Source organism: Odocoileus virginianus, chromosome 6 (assembly GCF_023699985.2).
Source record: "Odocoileus virginianus isolate 20LAN1187 ecotype Illinois chromosome 6, Ovbor_1.2, whole genome shotgun sequence".
Lineage (NCBI taxonomy): Eukaryota > Metazoa > Chordata > Mammalia > Artiodactyla > Cervidae > Odocoileus > Odocoileus virginianus.
The window spans coordinates 50425233-50443705 of record NC_069679.1 but is presented as its reverse complement, the minus strand read 5'-3'; the positions used below and the strand labels follow the sequence as shown (position 1 = coordinate 50443705).

The 18473-nt window shown below is 33.7% G+C and overlaps 1 protein-coding gene across 2 annotated transcripts in view; it reads right to left on the bottom strand.

The window, feature by feature from the left end:
- Positions 1–18473, bottom strand: part of MYEF2 (myelin expression factor 2) — a 42557-nt gene that overhangs the window by 22944 nt on the left and 1140 nt on the right. For both annotated transcript variants that reach the window (XM_020875473.2, XM_020875474.2), the window contains exons 2-9: positions 13594–13802; positions 12299–12351; positions 11119–11126; positions 10924–11017; positions 6670–6861; positions 5827–5980; positions 5236–5285; positions 5058–5121 (exon numbers count right to left, since the gene is read on the bottom strand). In XM_020875473.2, the coding sequence (XP_020731132.2) occupies positions 5058–5121; positions 5236–5285; positions 5827–5980; positions 6670–6861; positions 10924–11017; positions 11119–11126; positions 12299–12351; positions 13594–13802 (824 nt within the window). The remainder of the gene's footprint in view (positions 1–5057; positions 5122–5235; positions 5286–5826; positions 5981–6669; positions 6862–10923; positions 11018–11118; positions 11127–12298; positions 12352–13593; positions 13803–18473) is intronic.

The following is an 18473-nucleotide window of genomic DNA, read 5'->3' as shown; positions in this document are numbered from 1 at the left end:
AAACTATATAACTTCATCTTTGAAGACATTTATAGATGAATCAAAATTGAGAGAATTTACTAACAACAGATACTCATTGAAAGAGCTTTTAAAATATATGCTTCAGGGGGGAAAATAATAGTGCCATGATCTGTGAAAGCAAATAATAAGATAAGTAAGTACTAATAAAATGCCTATTTTGTGGGACTGGATAAAAAGTAAATATATAACTAAAACATTAAGCAATAATAGCAAATAATTCAGTAGGAAAGTGATTAAAATTAGAGAATTCAAAGGTCATTCAGCTTTTGAGAATAATCCTATTAACTTCAGACTTTATATCAACATTTTAAAATATTCAGGATAACCACTGAAAGGGAAAGATAGGAGAAAAAGAAATATAAAGTAAATATCTGTACAAAGCAGAAAAATACTAATAAAACACAAGATAACAGAAACTAAACCAAATAAATGTATAAAGTGAATAAACAAAACAAAGCTGTTGTATCTACATTACTATTAGACAAAAGACTTAGAGGCATTTACTAAATATGAAATCACTCTACAACAATAAAATCTTAACTCACTAGGAAAATGTATCAGTTCTATACTTGTATGCATCTACTGAACTAGTTTTGAAATAAAGTAAAGATAAGAAAAAGCAGACAAATTCACCTTAATAGCATAGGATTTTACCATAAATATATCTCAGTAATTGATAGCACAAGCAGACAAAATTACTAGCAAAGGTGTAATTTAAATGATTAACAAACTTGACTTAATGGGCACAGGGCTTTCCAGGTGGCACTAGTGGTAAAGAATTCACTTGCCAATCCAGGAGACCCAAGAGATGCAGGTTCCATCCCTGGGTCGGGAAGATCCTCTGGAATAGGGAATGGCAAACACAGCAGTATGCTTGACTGGAAAATTCCATGGACAGAGGAGCCTGGAGGGCTACAGCCCATGGGGGTCACAAAGAGACAGACACAAAAGAGCAACTGCACATGCACACACACACAACACACATAGAACAGTATACTGAACACCTGGAATATTTATCAAAATGTATCATATATTAGGCCGCAATAAAAAGTCCAAATTAACTAATTAATTCCAAAGAATCATAATCATATAGACATCTATAGCCACACTAAGCTAGAAATTAGTAAGAAAAAACCTATACATTTGGAAATTCAAAAATACATGACTTAGGAAGAAATCAAAACAGTAATTTAATAAAAATTAAATCACAATAAAGATACTCTAGCACAACTTGTATATAGTGGCCAAATTGATAGTCATAACTACTTATATTAAAAAAAGAGGCTGCAAATTAGTGAAGTACATATTCAACTTAAGGAGTTAGGACAAAAATAAGGGACTAAACCCAAACAAATAGAAAAGGAAAAAAAAACTAAGAGCATAAATTAAGATATAAAAAACAGAATTTACTTCTTCAAAAGCACTGATAAAATTGACAAATATCCAAGCAAAACTGACTAAGAAAAACAGAGAAATTGCAAACCTCTGGAATTTAAAACTGACAGAACTATAGCTGTGGCACAAATTGAAAGAGACTATTTTATGCCAACAAATATGAAAATGAACAAAAATGGTAAAATTCTCAGAAAAATAGAAATTACCACAATGGACTCAAGAAGCAACAGTAAATACAGTAAATAATAGTATATAAATAATAGTAAATAAAGTAAATAAGTAAAAATCTTCCCCTAAACAATATACACCAGGGCTAGTTTTACAAATAAGTTCTAGCCAATGTTGAGAGAACAGAGTATTCTCAGGGAAGAAAACAAATACTCCTGAAAGTAGTATTGTTTCTTATAACAGAAAAATTAGAATAACCTAAAACACACACACACACATATGTTTACAAAATGTGGCATTAGCAACTGAAGGGAAGAGATTAGAGCTACAATTTTTCAATACACATGAAATCTCAAAAACAATGTTAAACCAAAAACAGCAAGTTGCAGAAAAATATGAACAATATAATTTCACTCACACCAAATTTTGAATCCAGCAAAACAATTTCATATAATGTTTATGGATGCATAAATGTGTAATCAAATTATTAAAATATGGATACAGTGTTTATCATTTTATCTACAAGTTGTTTCCTCTGGGTAAGGTTATCTAGTGGGAGGTGGTAAGGGAGGAGAATTTTTATACATAAAATGTTATTTTAAAGAAAAATCACCTAAAACAAATATAGTCTATGATAGCTACATTATGTCAGAACTATTCTATACACTTTACATGTATTATATATTAACTCATACAATACTCATGCCAATCCATGAAGTAGGTACCATAAGCATCCTCATTTTGAAGATTGAGCATTGAGACACAGGTGTTAAGTATATTATATTGCACTTTTATAATCCTTTGGAAAATAATTTGATAATACTGATCACTTGAAAACCTATAAATCTACTTCAATGTATCTATCCTAAGGAAATAATCAAAAACATACCAAAAACTTGTATACAAAAAGAAAGAAAAAGGGAAAACTCTGTTGGTGATTAAAGGAAAAAAAGTTAACATACCTAAAATACATGTAACACTGAAATAGTTATGGAGCATCCATATGATAGATTAATAGCCAATAAAAAAATTTTAGAAAGAATTTATAACAAGGAATAGTGCTTACATTCTAATGCTAAACAAAAAAATAGAAAATTATTTATGTGGTAGTTCTCAACTATGTAAAAAAAAAAAAACATATATAAGGAAACACTGGATAAAATTAACACACAGAAATCCCTTGCATTCCTAAACACTGAGAAAACAGAAAGGGAAATTAAGGAAACAATACCATTCATCATTGCAATAAAAAGAATAAAATACTTAGGAGTACATCTACCTAAAGAAACAAAAGACCTATACATAGAAAACTATAAAACACTGATGAAAGAAATCAAAGAGGACACAAACAGATGGAGAAATATACCATGTTCATGGATTGGAAGAATCAATACTGTGAAAATGACTATACTACCCAAAGCAATCTATAGATTTCAATGCAATCCCTATCAAGCTACCAACAGTATTCTTCACAGAACTAGAACAAATAATTTCACAATTTGTATGGAAATACAAAAAAACCTCGAATAGCCAAAGCAATCTTGAGAAAGAAGAATGGAACTGGTGGAATCAACCTGCCTGACTTCAGGCTCTACTACAAAGCCATAGTCATCAAGATAGTACAGTATTGGCAGACAAAGACAGAAATATAGATCAATGGAACAGAAAAGAAAGCCCAGAAATAAATCCACATACCTATGGACACCTTATCTTCGACAAAGGAGGCAAGAATATACAATGGAAAAAAGACAACCTCTTTAACAAGTGGTGCTGGGAAAACTGGTCAACCACTTGTAAAAGAATGAAACCAGAACACTTTCTAACACCATACACAAAAATAAACTCAAAATGGATTAAAGATCTAAATGTAAGACCAGAAACTATAAAACTCCTAGAGAAGAACACAGGCAAAACACTCTCTGACATAAATCACAGCAAGATCCTCTATGACCCACCTCCCAGAATATTGGAAAGAAAATAAAAAATAAATGGGACCTAATTAAACTTAAAAGCTTTTGCACAACAAAGGAAACTATAAGGAAAGTGAAAAGACAGCCTTCAGAATGGGAGAAAATAATAGCAAATGAAGCAACAGACAAAGGATTAATCTCAAAAATACACAAACAACTCCTGCAGCTCAATTCCAGAAAAATAAATGACCCAATCAAAAAATGGGCCAAAGGACTAAACAGACATTTCTCCAAAGAAGAAATACAGATGGCTAACAAACACATGAAAAGATGCTCAACATCACTCATCGTCAGAGAAATGCAAATCAAAATCACAACGAGGTACCATTACACGCCAGTCAGGATGGCTCCTAACCAAAAGTCTACAAGCAATAAATGCTGGAGAGGGTGTGGAGAAAAGGGAACCCTCTTACACTGTGGGTGGGAATGCAAACTAGCACAGCCACTATGGAGAACAGTGTGGAGATTCCTTAAAAAACTGGAAATAGAACTGCCATATGACCCAGCAATCCCACTCCTGGGCATACACACGGAGGAAATCAGATCTGAAAGAAACACGTGTACCCCAATGTTCATCGAAGCACTGTTTATAGTAGCCAGGACATGGAAGCAACCTAGATGCCCATCAGCTGATGAATGGATAAGAAAGCTATGGTACCTATACACAATGGAATATTACTCAGCCATTAAAAAGAATACATTTGAATCAGTTCTAATGAGATGGATGAAACTGGAGCCCATTATACAGAGTGACGTAAGCCAGAAAGATATAAACACCAATATAGTATACTAACGCATATATATGGAATTTAAAAAGATGGTAACGATAGTCTTATATGCAAGACAGAAAAAGAGACACAGATGTACAGAACAAACTTTTGGACTCTGGGAGAAGGCAAGAGTGGGATGATCTGAGAGAAAAGCATTGAAACATGTATATTATCAAGTGTGAAACAGATCACCAGCCCAGGTTGGATGCATGAGACAAGTGCTCAGGGCTGGTACACTGGGAAGACCCAGTGGGATGGGATGGGGAGGGAGGTGGGAGAGGGGATCAGGATGGGCAACACATGTAAATCCATGGCTGATTCATGTCAAGGTATGGCAAAAAGCACTACAATATTGTAAAGTAATGAGCCTCCAACTAATAAAAATATTGGGAAATAAAAAAAGGAAACACTGGAAGTAAATTCACAAAAATGTTATAATGGAGGTTATTTATGGATAGTAAAATTACAAAGACTTTCCCCCCACCCACATAAGACCGTAACAAACTTTTTAGTATATACTGTTTTTATAATCAGAAAAAACTACAAAAAGAAAAAAAAAGTGGCACATATTTATCTTCTCAGTCTTTCTAATCAATTATGACAAACTAGCTCCAAAACTCAAAACACCAAATGGTGGGCAACTAGGGACGCAAGCAGAAAAACAGTTTTGTTTAGCATATAACAAAACTGAAAAAGAGTAGTCTGTATTACTTCTAATAACAACTTTACTTACGTGGTAACTGTGGTGTTTTACTGTCATGTGAACGGTAGTCTTCATGAGGGACAGACTTGTCATCCTAATTGCAAAAAAGTTTATTATATGGTTAATACATAACTTAAAAGATCTGTAACATAAAAGAAAGAAGATAAAATTTGAGGTTGGAGAGTTGAAGTGATATATAGGAACTCACCATTTTCACATGCATAGGTCTATCAAACAAAAACTGCCCATTGAACATAGCTGTTGGTTCAGTCAAGGAAAGCCAGTTAGGACGACTATGAAATTATACTTGAACACAAACACATTTTTAATAATCATATTTAGCATCAAACTACCCCTAATATTTTAATCAACATCTTTTAATATTTTACTTATTTGTATTAGTCTCTTCCACATACTCAAAGCTTCAATTCTTTGCTTTATAGTTTTATTTTATAAATAAAATATCTTTTAATCCAACTACTGAAGAAAGAAAACTAACTAGGCATCATTTAAAGTGACTATGTTAATGTACAATGAGATACATTACTGTCAACAACATGTATACAATTAGTTGTAGTAGGAAGAGAAAGTAGGAAAAAGTTAATACCAGGCCTGTATAATATGGCTAATTCAAGTTTTAAGAGTGACTTTAGTACTTGGACATAATAAAGGTTTTATGCACTGGAGACCAAATTCTAATATACATTTCTAAGTAAGGCAACCTTAAATTCCATGATCCCCACAAAATGGTATCAAAATTCAACCTTATTAAACAACACTAAAGTGTAAATCAGGATACAAATAGCTTGAACTGCTTCAATTGCTTGTTCAAAAGTGACTGTGCCCATTCCTCTGCTCTTGCCATCTTTGTCTTCTTTAATATCTGCCCGCTTTACAGTTCCAGCTATGCTGAACACTTCCTTTAGCTTCTTCCAACCAACTTTGAAGTCAAGCTTAATATAAAATCATATAAAGTTACATACCTATTAACCCCTCTCCCCACTTAAAATAATACAAATCATTTCTAAATTCTCAAAAACATAAAGAATTCTAATTCTTGTAAAACAGTGTATCAACGGTATCAAATAGAAACATCTTAAAAAAAAAAATCTTAAGTTGTTAAAGATCAGTAAGCTACATCTATGTTGTTCCTTACCCTTGATTTTTTTAAATTCTCAAAACAGCCTCTCAGTGCTGCTCAGTCCTGTTTTGTACATTTGAAACTTTCATATCTATTTTTACTGACAGAAATTCAGATTTTGGAAAGTATGATTGATATCACTGACTTTCAAAAGCTTAAGACAAACCAACAACAACATGCACATTCACAAATACCAAATCTAAAAGAAATCCACTTACCAATATGACTAAAATCACATACAATAATAGTACATAATATCAAGAACTGTTTATTTATAAATTTCACAGTTCTATTTTTAAAAATCCTAAATACTTGTGTTTATACTCTAACCTTGTATTTATGGACTCAAATTGGGTTTGAGTTGATAATAATTACTGTTTTGCTTACTTTAGTTAAAAACAAGTAAAATATTTTATAAACCTGTAACCCATTCATCTAGTAATCTCATGATTAGAACTAAATATCTGAATGGCAAAATTTTAGAGTAAAGCTTAAACTTACATTAGCAACAAAAATTGTGGAACCAAGTCTACCAGCCTGCAAATTACTGATAACCTCAGGAGGAATGTTTGGATTATTGAGAATGGAAGGTGGTAAATTCATCAATCCCGATCCCATATCGGGTACATGTCCTCCTGGAAATGATCCTCCTGTTCGTTGCAATGCCCTACGAGCATTTTCTCCATCAGGATCCTATAACATATAGTGAATGTTAAATGCCACTATATACATCAGTAAATCTATAGCACTAAAATAACAACTTCAAGTTCTACAGCAGCTATCCAAACTGGCTCAAATTACTGGCCCTCTTGAAGTGTGAACTTTTTTCTCATCCAGAGAATCCAGTCCCATAAAAACCTGTGGACAGACAAAAGATTTCAGTCTCCAGGGATGTCAATTAAATACCTCTTTCCAATCACTAAAGTCACTTAAGAACTTGAAATTAGTTTAATTTTGTCCTCACACAGGTATACAAATATATGACACATACACATACAAATAACTCAAAGAGGAACAAATACTTACTGTGACTCTTTCCTTTTCAAAATGCAGTAATGATGAATTCTCACTATATACCCAAAGCAATGTCAAATTCATATTACCTCAAAGCTTTCAACAGCAGAACAAACTGTTATAAAACCCAGAAATACTGGGGTAGAGGGGAAGTGTTACAATTTGCAAATTTTATTCCTGAACAAAAGAGAATTATACACTTTCCAACCTCAACAATGATTACAATTTGAGATGGAGGGAAGAGGAAGATAAAGAAAGGCTAAGTACCAAGTAGAGAATGGTACTAAACATTGTTTGGTTTTGTTTTCTTTAGTTCATTAACTTTTAAGAGAAATATTCTGCCTTTAAACAAAACAAAAAAAGGCAAGCTTAAACATACTTCTCACTTACCTCAGTAGAGTACAAAAACAAAAATCACATAAATGCACAGACTACTACTATCTGCAACACCAAATGATTACGATACATGTAACCATCTACACTCTACTCTGCTGGTCCTGGTCAGGGAATTCTAATGAAAAGAAAGCTGGGTGACTTAAATAAATTTTCTAGGAAGGCTAAGAGAACAGAGGGTGAAGTGAATGTAAGAATAAAGGTATTCTGGCATTCAATGTATTCCATCGTGATGAAGAAATAAAAAGAAATACAAAAGCAAAGAAGTGTTCTGAAGGATGCAACATAACTTTTCAAATTAATAAATAAATGTTTCAGGACTAAGGTTTCAAAAACTTGCACAAATACAAAACTGAGAATAGTGGTTACCCATGGGGGAAGGAGGAGGACTTAGTAGGGGAAATGCTTCATGAGCCATTAAGATAGTCAGTTTCTCCTTAACATCTTAATGTTAATAAAGCATATTTCTATATTTTCATTTTTATTATATGACATACATATAAACATATATACACACAAAATACACACATATCATAAAACATATATAAAATACAACTTATGTAAAACCAACTACTATACAGCATGGTTTTTAGCCCTCCATTCCCATTAGGTGTCTGTCTGTCCCTGTCTACTTTTGCTATGAGAGGGCCTATAAGTTTATAACTGCTACTAAGCACATTTAAGTAAATTTTAAAATGTAATTCTAATACTGATTACAATTACATTTTTTTTTTAAGTTATCTGTATTTGTTACAACTTTTTAAAGCAGAATGTGACTTGAGCACTACATTTCCATTCACAAAACTTGCATTTTAACTGCACCCCAATGTTCATCGCAGCACTGTTTATAATAGCCAGGACATGGAAGCAACCCAGATGCCCATCAGCAGACGAATGGATGAGGAAGCTGTGGTACATATACACCATGGAATATTACTCAGCCATTAAAAAGAATTCATTTGAATCAGTTCTAATGAGATGGATGAAACTGGAGCCCATTATACAGAGCGAAGTAAGCCAGAAAGATAAAGACTATTACAGTATACTAACACATATATATGGAATTTAGAAAGATGGTAACGATAACCCTATATGCAAAACAGAAAAAGAGACTCAGATGTATAGGACAGACTTGTGGACTCTGGGAGAAGGCGAGGGTGGGATGTTTCAAGAGAACAGCATTGAAACATGTATATTATCTAGGGTGAAACAGATCACCAGCCCAGGTTGGGTGCATGAGACAAGTGCTCGGGCCTGGTGCACTGGGAAGACCCAGAGGGATCGGGTGGAAAGGGAGGTGGGAGGGGGGACCGGGATGGGGAATACATGTAAATCCATGGCTAATTCATTTCAATGTATGACAAAAACTACTGTAATGATGTAAAGTAATTAGCCTCCAACTAATAAAAATAAATGGAAAAAAAAATTTAAAAAAAAAATAAAAATAAAATGTAATTCTAATATCTGTTAATAAACATTGGAAATATACTCTTCCCTAGATTCAAACTAATATTTCTCAGCAATGATCCTAGTCACCCATATGAAAATCATATAATTTCAAGAAAGGAACCTTTAGAGATTAATCCAGAAAAGTTAATTGAATAAAGAACACCTCATCATTTAGCTCAGCCAACTCAATCATTCTTCTCTTTAGGAAGTTAAAAATAAGAAGTACTCTATATCACCTTGGATCACATAAATCTGTTATAGGGTCTCTGAAATATTACCAAGGATCTACAATGCACTAAAACTTAAAAGAACAGAAACAGTATGGGCTTTGTTCCCAGTTAAAAAAAATAACAAAACAAACACAGAACCTATAATACTTGTCCTTTTTTTTTTTTTTTCAGCCCCAGTGTGGGGCTTGTGAGATCTTAGTTCTGGGACCAGGAATTGAACCCCAGCCCTTGGCAGTGAGAACACAGAGTCCTAACCACTGGACCACCAGAGAATTCCCTGTAATACTTGTCTTTTGAAGAGGAATAGGAAACATCATAAAAAAACAAGTCATGATCCTCAAAATAATAATTTCCTATATGGTGGTTGTTCTACAAATGTTACTTCCTTATGGGAAATTATTAGGGTATCAACACTTTTTCTGAAAAATTGGCCCTGGCTTATGCATGAAAATTAGTTAATACCAAATAAATGGCACAGCTTACTAGAGTCTAAACTTCCTCTACCAATTTTCTACTTCTCAGTCAAAATATTAACAACAACAAAAACGAAAAATCCCTAGGCTCAAACAGAATTAGAGAAACTCAGAAGCTGACTCCAATAAAGAGATACGGGATACTTTTATTTGCTGGCAGCATGGCCTTTAATTTCAAGATATTTTTCATCTCATTTCCAGGAACACAAGACGAAGGACCAAGTTACACTCCCACCTTGTGCAGCAATAACAACAGTCAAAATTATTATTACAGTTAACTCGTCACACAGCTAGAAAATGATAGAGCTGGGACTCAAACCAACACCATACTACATTAAATTTTGACTGACAGTACTGTTCCACAATGATTTGTATCCATGTTGGTGGAAACTCTTCAGCATCCCAAGGTTATATTCCTGTTGTTTCTTATTACAGACTTTAAAAAGGATATACTCCTAAGTGGTGTGTGATCAAACTATTCAGGTAAGATTAACAATATGAACTAAAGAGAGACATGAAAATGACTTCTAGTCAAACGAGCCATTTTCAAGGTTAATTTAACAGCTAACTGTAAACAGTTTTTCATTTTATCTTCTGATCATTCTTTTGTCAATATATTTACACTGCTTCACACAAAGTGAACATCTTCATTTTAGGGGAGGCATCTAAACATCTCCATTTATAAATAAGTTCTGGTTATATATTTCACTAATAGATTTATAACTTTTCTTAAATTTTAATCAGGGATAGTTTCAGGTTAATTTTATTAAAAGTGAGTACCAATTTCATTTAAATCTATAAGGTATTTGAATTACTAAGTAAACTTTATCAACTACAAGAATACCTACAATATTATTCAAATCTGACAACACAATCTGAAAACTGAAAGCGTTTATACCAAACAAAGTCAGCATCTGAAGTTTATCCTCTTTAACTTTCTGTACCCTGTAATTTTTACAAATCATACACTCTGCTTATAACAACTGGTGACAAATCAAATACATAGGATATTGCTTAAGAGCAAATATGAAATCATATACAAGCAAAACTGTCATCAATTATATAACACTTTAATAAGCATCTATGCTTTTAAAAAAATGTTGTAATCAGATAAATAACATTACCACATGAAAATCCAAAGAAGCTATGTCCTTTTATTCAAATGTTTAAATTACTTCAAATACAAGAAATCTTACCTCTTTAATATTCAACGGTCTTCCACTAAGGTCGTACTTGTTCATTGTCTCTAGTGCTTTCTTGACAAATTCCTCATCTTTGAATTCAACCACACTTAATGGGAAAAAAATTTATAGGAAATGTTTATGTACTAAGATTTTTTTTCCAATCATAAATTTAAATTTCACTTAAGATACTAAAAAAAAAATTCTTACCCACAACCCTACATCCAGGTAGATTTGTCAACATATGCAAAAGAAAAAAAAGTTTTGGATCAGTAGATGAAGTTAACGACAGATTCTAACATTCAAATCATTAAAACAGTTGATAATGCAATCACTCTGTCTTTTACATCTCCAGAACATAACAGGCAAATGACTGCAAATTTCCTATAAATTTTTAGATCTATCCATTTAAGATTGTATAACCTAGCATCTAAGAAGCACATTTTTACTTTTAGATGACTGTTCTTTAAAACTAAAGCAATGTCATTATTGCACAATCAAGGAAATAACTGAAGGCTCTCAAATACCTGTCCTTACATTGTTATATGTATTTTTGAAAGATGTATGGTGTACAAATAGTTTTAATGTAAATTTTCCAATTTTATTTTTATAAAGTTCTCAAAGAAAACTGGCTGCACACAATTTAATAACATCCAGTTGTAACTATGTTTTAAAAAAATTTATGCTAAAGAAACAAAGTAGTAGAATCATTTTTTAAATAGTTCCTTGTCATAATTATTATTCAAAGTGCCCTTTGAATGTGATTACATACGTTTTATTTCTCATGCACCCAACTGGTTTTTGCTAATATAATTAAACATTTTTAAAAAGCTTTCCATTATATTCTTCAATGTTGCTTTTGTTGCTAAAAATAAAAATCTATCAACCAATTCCTTCTCTGTCAATTTAATCATCAATGTTTTTATATTCATCCAATTAGTCAGAGCACTGCCTTTTATGTAGTCCTGTAGGCTACCAAATTAAGCTCTTCAGTGCAAGTTTCAAACATACATTCTGAAATAACACCTTTAAGCTACAGGCCTCTCATGGAACTCTGAGGAAATATTATCAATTCAGTGACTTTTAAAATATCCTTGAAGACATCAGAACACAACAAAAAAAATCCTATATTAAAATCTATTGGCTAAGAAGCATTACCTTTGAGCATTAGAAAAGTGAATGCCCTTTATGAGCATTTTCAAAACCCACCTCTTCAAGGCAGCTAGGTTGGTTTGTGTGTCAGACTTGCTAGTATAAAGCCTCAAATCTTTCATAATAGAGTAAAACAAAATGAAACTTAAGTTTCCAAAAACTGGTACAAGTATTATACAAAAAGTAAACTGCTGAGGAACTTTTAAACCTCAAGCAGATTATTGCCCACAGCACTTACCCTTGATTTTCCTTCCGCATCCTTAAAGAGCTCCACGTATGTAACCTCACCAACTACATAAGACATACAAAAGGAAGATACCAAGAAACAATACATTTAAACACCAGTATCTTGCTTTACTGCACACCTGTGCACAACTCTACAGAAAAGCACCTATTATTCACCAACAATCAAAACCAGACCAACATACCTCCTGTCAATGGCTATGTAAATTTAACTAATTTTCAGAAATGTACATCATCCACATTCTCTAAAAAAGCTAACAACCATATTAACCTAATTCATACTACAGATCATATTTTGGCCAGCATGATATAGTTGGTGAACAAATGCACATATACATACAAAAAGTCCCTTAGCCTATCATATTAAAAACATCAACATTAGCACTTTTCAAATAACTTTGGTCGCCTACACACAACAGCTGTTTTAAGGTGACTTTCTACCTGAATGTCTTCAAATCATGTTTGCCGTCAGTAAACTAAATTTACAAGTCATGCTTCACAGCAAGCCACACACTTTCTAAATAAAGTCAGTGAATAAAACCAATCAAATAGTTGTCACCTTACAACAGATACACCAATGCAAAAAAATTTTTTTTATTTATTAGATCAGCCTCAAAACCAAGTACATAGTTTGCAGGACTATTGAAACTCAATTTTTCAAGAGATAACAAAACTAACTTTTACAAGATCAAGTATTAAAATGATTTTTCCCCAAAACAAACCATATATATAAAATGAAGGTTTTCAGGTTATTCTGAAAACAAAACTGCAACAGCAGTAACGCAATTTTAATATAGAACTGCAGAGACAGCATCATGGCATTCATGACAATGCAAACAAAATGAATTCCACAGCCAGATTCCAGACTCCACCAAGATAATAACAAAACAGCTTTTGGAAAAAGAAATAATCAGACCTTATTATTCATACTTTAACACACTAAATGTATTGCTTACCTAATGCAATAGTCCTTTAAAAAATCTATAAAAACTTCAACTAGACAAAGCAATCACTTTTAACAAAATTCTTGGTGGCATGCATATGTTGGCTCGCTCCTTCCCCACTAACATGGCAAAAAAAAAAAAAAAAAACACTTCATTTAACCATACTACCTTGTAATGAAATTGTACCAAGTGAAAGAAGAAGAAAAGATTAATTTATGTGTCAAGAAATAAACAAAAATCAATCTTTTGAGTCTGTGTGGCCAAGAGGAATGAAAAAAGTCTGCTTATCTCCCTCCCCATTCTAAAGGAAGATTATCCAACAGTGAGTTTATCAAAAAATAGTTACCTTTTTCTCTCATTAGATCTTTAATAGCTTGCCATTTCATATCATATGGGATGTTGCTAATAAAAACTCTGTTACGATTTGGACCCTTCTTTTCTCCAGTGCCTGAATTCTTATCTTTTGAATAAGGATGGAATCTATTGGCCTTCTTATTCCCTGTAGATTTTTCTTTTAATTCAGATTTCTCTTCTTTGACTGATTCATCATTCTCTCTGTGAATTAAAAACAAAACAGAACAACAAAAAGAAAACCTCAGTGGTGCTTCCAATAGTGGAAGTCTATGTTAAAAAAAGTATTTCACATTTATCACTTCAGAAAATTCTCCCCTAAGTTATACCTAAGGAAAGCAGCTGGAGAGTCAACTACTGGCTTTGAAATTACCCAATCAATGTCTTTTCAAAGCAATGATTTCAGCATATTACCAAAGTTCTCGTTTAACAACCCTTCTTTTTTCCATATTAAATAGCTGCAGCATTCAAACAAACCCAGTTTTTCCCATCATACTACTTAATAAATGTTAGAACCTAACGAGAGGGGGAAATGTGTGATTTTATTCCTAGAGTATATTAAAACTCCCACCGTTAATGGAGAATTAGCTTTCTGGGCCTCATTCAGAACTCTAAAAACTTAATTTACAAAATGACACACTGAAAAAGTTCCTATCTTAAAGGTTAACAGTTTCCTCCCAGAATGTTTCTCCTCCATGGCTTAAAAACATAATCAAAACACAATTATATCTGTATCTATACACTCCCCATATGACTCTCCTAATTTTTGTCTCTTCACAGTTTTGACCAACCTGATAAGGTATCCTATTATTTTAATGTTCAGTATTTCTGTTTTAACCTATAAATTAGGATAGGGTATTTTACAGAATCGAGCCATTTTTATTAAGAGTAATATCTATAACAGGTGGGATGGGATGGAGGAGAGAAGCAGTACTTAAATGCAACATGAACCAGAAATGTATAAATCTACTTTTTAATGGAGGCCCTAACTGGAAAAACATTTAAAAGACTGTAATCACATTTCAATTACATGATGCTATTCACCAAGCATCTGTAACATGTAAGTAAGCACTTAAAGTAAATCCTAAAGATAAAAATTTGGATATACATTTTAAAAATGTAATTTACTTTTCAAAAGCAATCTTTAACAGAAGTAACAATAGATTTCTTTTAAGTCATCTATTACCCTACTGAACTTGAAAGTATTTAATTAAAACTTTGATTTGAAAGCAATTTTTCACAAACAGATACTAAGAAAAATCTCTGAGAATGATGCCCTAGGTTTCCTGGGTTATTCTGACAACCAATCAGGTTTCATAATCCAGGCTCCATATTAACTTCTAAGCCAAGCAACTGTGTGATATACACACTGCAGTACTTCACACACACCTCTAATTGCAGTCACTTGTTCCACAATACATCAAACTTTTCAGATAACTGTTTTTCTGAGCAGGAAACAACTTAGCCATGAGTACAGTATGTAAAATGCTAGAGAACAAAAACCATCTGCAGTGATAGTAACACGTGCTTGACAAATGTTCATTTTTGAACAAATGGTTAATTAAGAAACCATACTCATCTGAGCACAGATGATGCTACTATCTGCCAGAAAAACTGCTAAAATCAAGGAAGACACATTAGGGCCAAATATGCGTTGCCACCTCTTCAGACCTAGACAGGGACACCTTCACTATCCAACATCTTCCCTCATTAGAAATGGCATGCCTGGAGGTGATCTCCTCAACTGTACTCTAGCAAGTACCTACCTGTCTAAACAGAGTGGCACTCCTATAAATGGCAGCAAGCAGTCAAAAGCCACAGAGGACCCTGTTTCCCGGGTACATCAGATACAAGAACAAATCCTTCTTTCCATCCCCCAAAGAACCTATTTATATAGTCTGAATTCAACAAATATTTTTAAAGTAAGCCTCTGTTCAGGTGAGCAAACAGCTATATAGTCCCTATCCAAATACCCATTCCCCTGCCATTTTCTTCCTAAGTAAAACCAATTATGAAAATTGCACAAAGTTCTGAATTATGTTTTTTTATTCTTACATGGATGTTGTAAAGTTACAACAATCTGACAACTCCACTAAAAAGCAATAATGTAGGATCATTATTACTAATCCCTTGAGTAGTAATAATATAATCCCTTGAGTAATAAAGGCTTCCCTGGCAGCTCAGTTGGTAAAGAATTCGCCTGCAATGCAGGAGACCCCAGTTTGATTCCTGGATGGGGAAGATCCCCTGGGAAAGGGATAGGCAAGACACTCCAGTATTCTTGGGTTTCCCTGGTGGCTCAGATGGTAAAGAATCTGCCTGCATTGTGGGAGACCTGGCTTCAATCCCTGGGTTGTGAAGATCCTCTGGAGAAGGGAAAGGCTACCCACTTCAGTAGAGTCAGACTCTAGGGACTTTCACTTTCACTTTTGAGTAGTAAAGGATATGCTCTTTACTGCTCAAGGGATTACCAGAGGGAGAGACATCTTCCATGTTTTTCCCAATTAGTGGCATCTTAAAGATACTGCTAAACTGCTCATCTACAATGTACAAATTAAGATTACTATGGAAGGTAAGATCAGTGTAGTTGCGAAAGGTATGGTCTGATAAGAAAGTGAACTATGATAATATGGGAGGGGTGAGAGGAACATTCAAGAGGGAGGGGATATACGTATACTTCTGGTGGATTCATACTGTTGCATCACAGAAATCAATGCAACACTGTAAAATACAAATCAATTTTAAAAAAGAAACTGAACTATAATTACTCAATTTCTGAACTCATTTCTATATCATAAATACACTATGGGAAAGACATATGTGAAATTCTTAAGGCAAAATGTTACATAATATCAAACTATTGGCACTATATTCAGAATTCCATGTAATAATTACCAAACTATTCATCTAAGTAATCTCCCTTTTAATGTATTTGAAATACTGTGATGATTCTGTTACAAAAACATTATCTACTCTTAAGACTGAATTATGTCTACCCAAATAACTTCACTTTCTGAAAAATCAGTATCCAACATCAAATGAGGACCTAGTTTTAATATATGATTTTGAAAGCATAACGCTATGAGATCCAAAATTAAGCCAGTTCCATTCTTTACTCCTAATATGATAAAAACACTATTCTACTTCCAACACTACACCTTGCACCAATGCTTAGTATTCTGTACAAGCATCAATCATAATGTAACTCTCAATTTCCATATGCTCCAAGTTGTTAGTCATACATGAATAATGAAGAGTTATAACAACAATGCTATTTCTCCTCGCATTCACTTAAGGAGAGCTAGTACACCATTTTGGCATAAAGAAAAAGACTAAACCTAGGGAAACATCTTTAATTTCTTGTCAAAAGATGTGAACGTGCCAAATAAATCCTCTGTACATGAGTTTCATGATTATATGAAAGCTCACTTTGGCATTTCTTAAATGTTTACTGGGCGTTTTTAAATACAAAGAGGAGTAAGACATAGCTGATGCCGACATAGCTGCCTCCGTGCTCAATTACTATGGACTAGCCTCAGTAAAAATCATTTCAGTCTTGATGACAAACAGCACTCTGTTCACCTCTAAGCAGCATACATTTTAAGGCAATATGTGGCCATTTTTATCAGTGCTACAAGTTCTTATCATTAAGAATATATGGTGAATCAACTCAAGGTTTATGTGTTGTGTTGTTGACTACTTCAGTTGGTGCCCAGAGTCAACAAAAAGGTTGCTAGGCTGATGTAGGTAAATGTCTCTAGTTACTTAATGTGAGTGACCCATGCCTATGTGCTCACTTAGTGTCTGATTCTCTGTGATCCTATGGACTGTAGCCCATTAGGCTCCTCTGTCCATGTGGTTTTCCAGAAAAGAATACTGGAGTGGGTTGCCATTTCCTCCTCCAGGGGATCTTCCCAACCCACGGATCAAACACCCAGGTCTCCTGCATTGGTAGGCAGATTCTTTGCCACTGAGCCACCTAGGAAGCCCAAGTGATCCATGATGGTCTGTTATATGTTCTTAAGGAACAGACAGTACAAGAAACCCCTGATAGTAAACTGGTTTCTTTACACAACTGGGAAAAGAGGTAGGGAGAAAGATGAGTTATAAGCAATATGAAAAGAATCTGCATTTGTATTTACTGGTAACATTTCTTCACCTTATATTTACCTCTGCTTCAGTAAGAAGTGAAAGTGATTCTTTTCCCACTTCTTGCTTCTGCTGTCTAGCTACACCCCCATGGGACTTTAAAAGGGATTAGAGCCTTTTAGATCTCATGGAAGTTCAGATGTGAGCTTTATCTGTACCAAGACTATTATACTAATCATACCCAAGTAGAGTAGGGCTCCTCTCCATATTTCAAGGTTGTACTTATTGATAAGGAGGTGGCAGGCCCATATTACGATAAAACAAAGTACTTCTTATTTCTCAGGAAAGGTAGAAAATGCTTCATTCACTTTTTTGGTCTTCAGTTACTAAGTGCACCAGGTTCCACCTAGGAACAAATCTCCTATACCCGCACCTCTGTTTTGCCTAGAAGATACTGCCCAATCTATTTAAATCCAACTGAGAGCAAGAGTACATACCAGAGCTGGGAGACCTACTTTATTTCATCTGCAGTCAACCCTTAAGACTGGTCCAGATCTTACACAGTGTTACAAACATTCTTATACAAAAGAAAAGTAACAACCTCTATCTTTCCTACTTTAGTGTGAACATTATCTTCACTCCTTTCTAGTAGTGTTTCCACAAAATTATTAACATACTTTCAACTTCAGGTTTAAAGAGCTGGGCATGTGCAGTTGAAATGTCTGACTTCATATTCCTTCTATATAACAAGAACAAAGGGAAGCACAGCATTTCCCTTTAACTGGA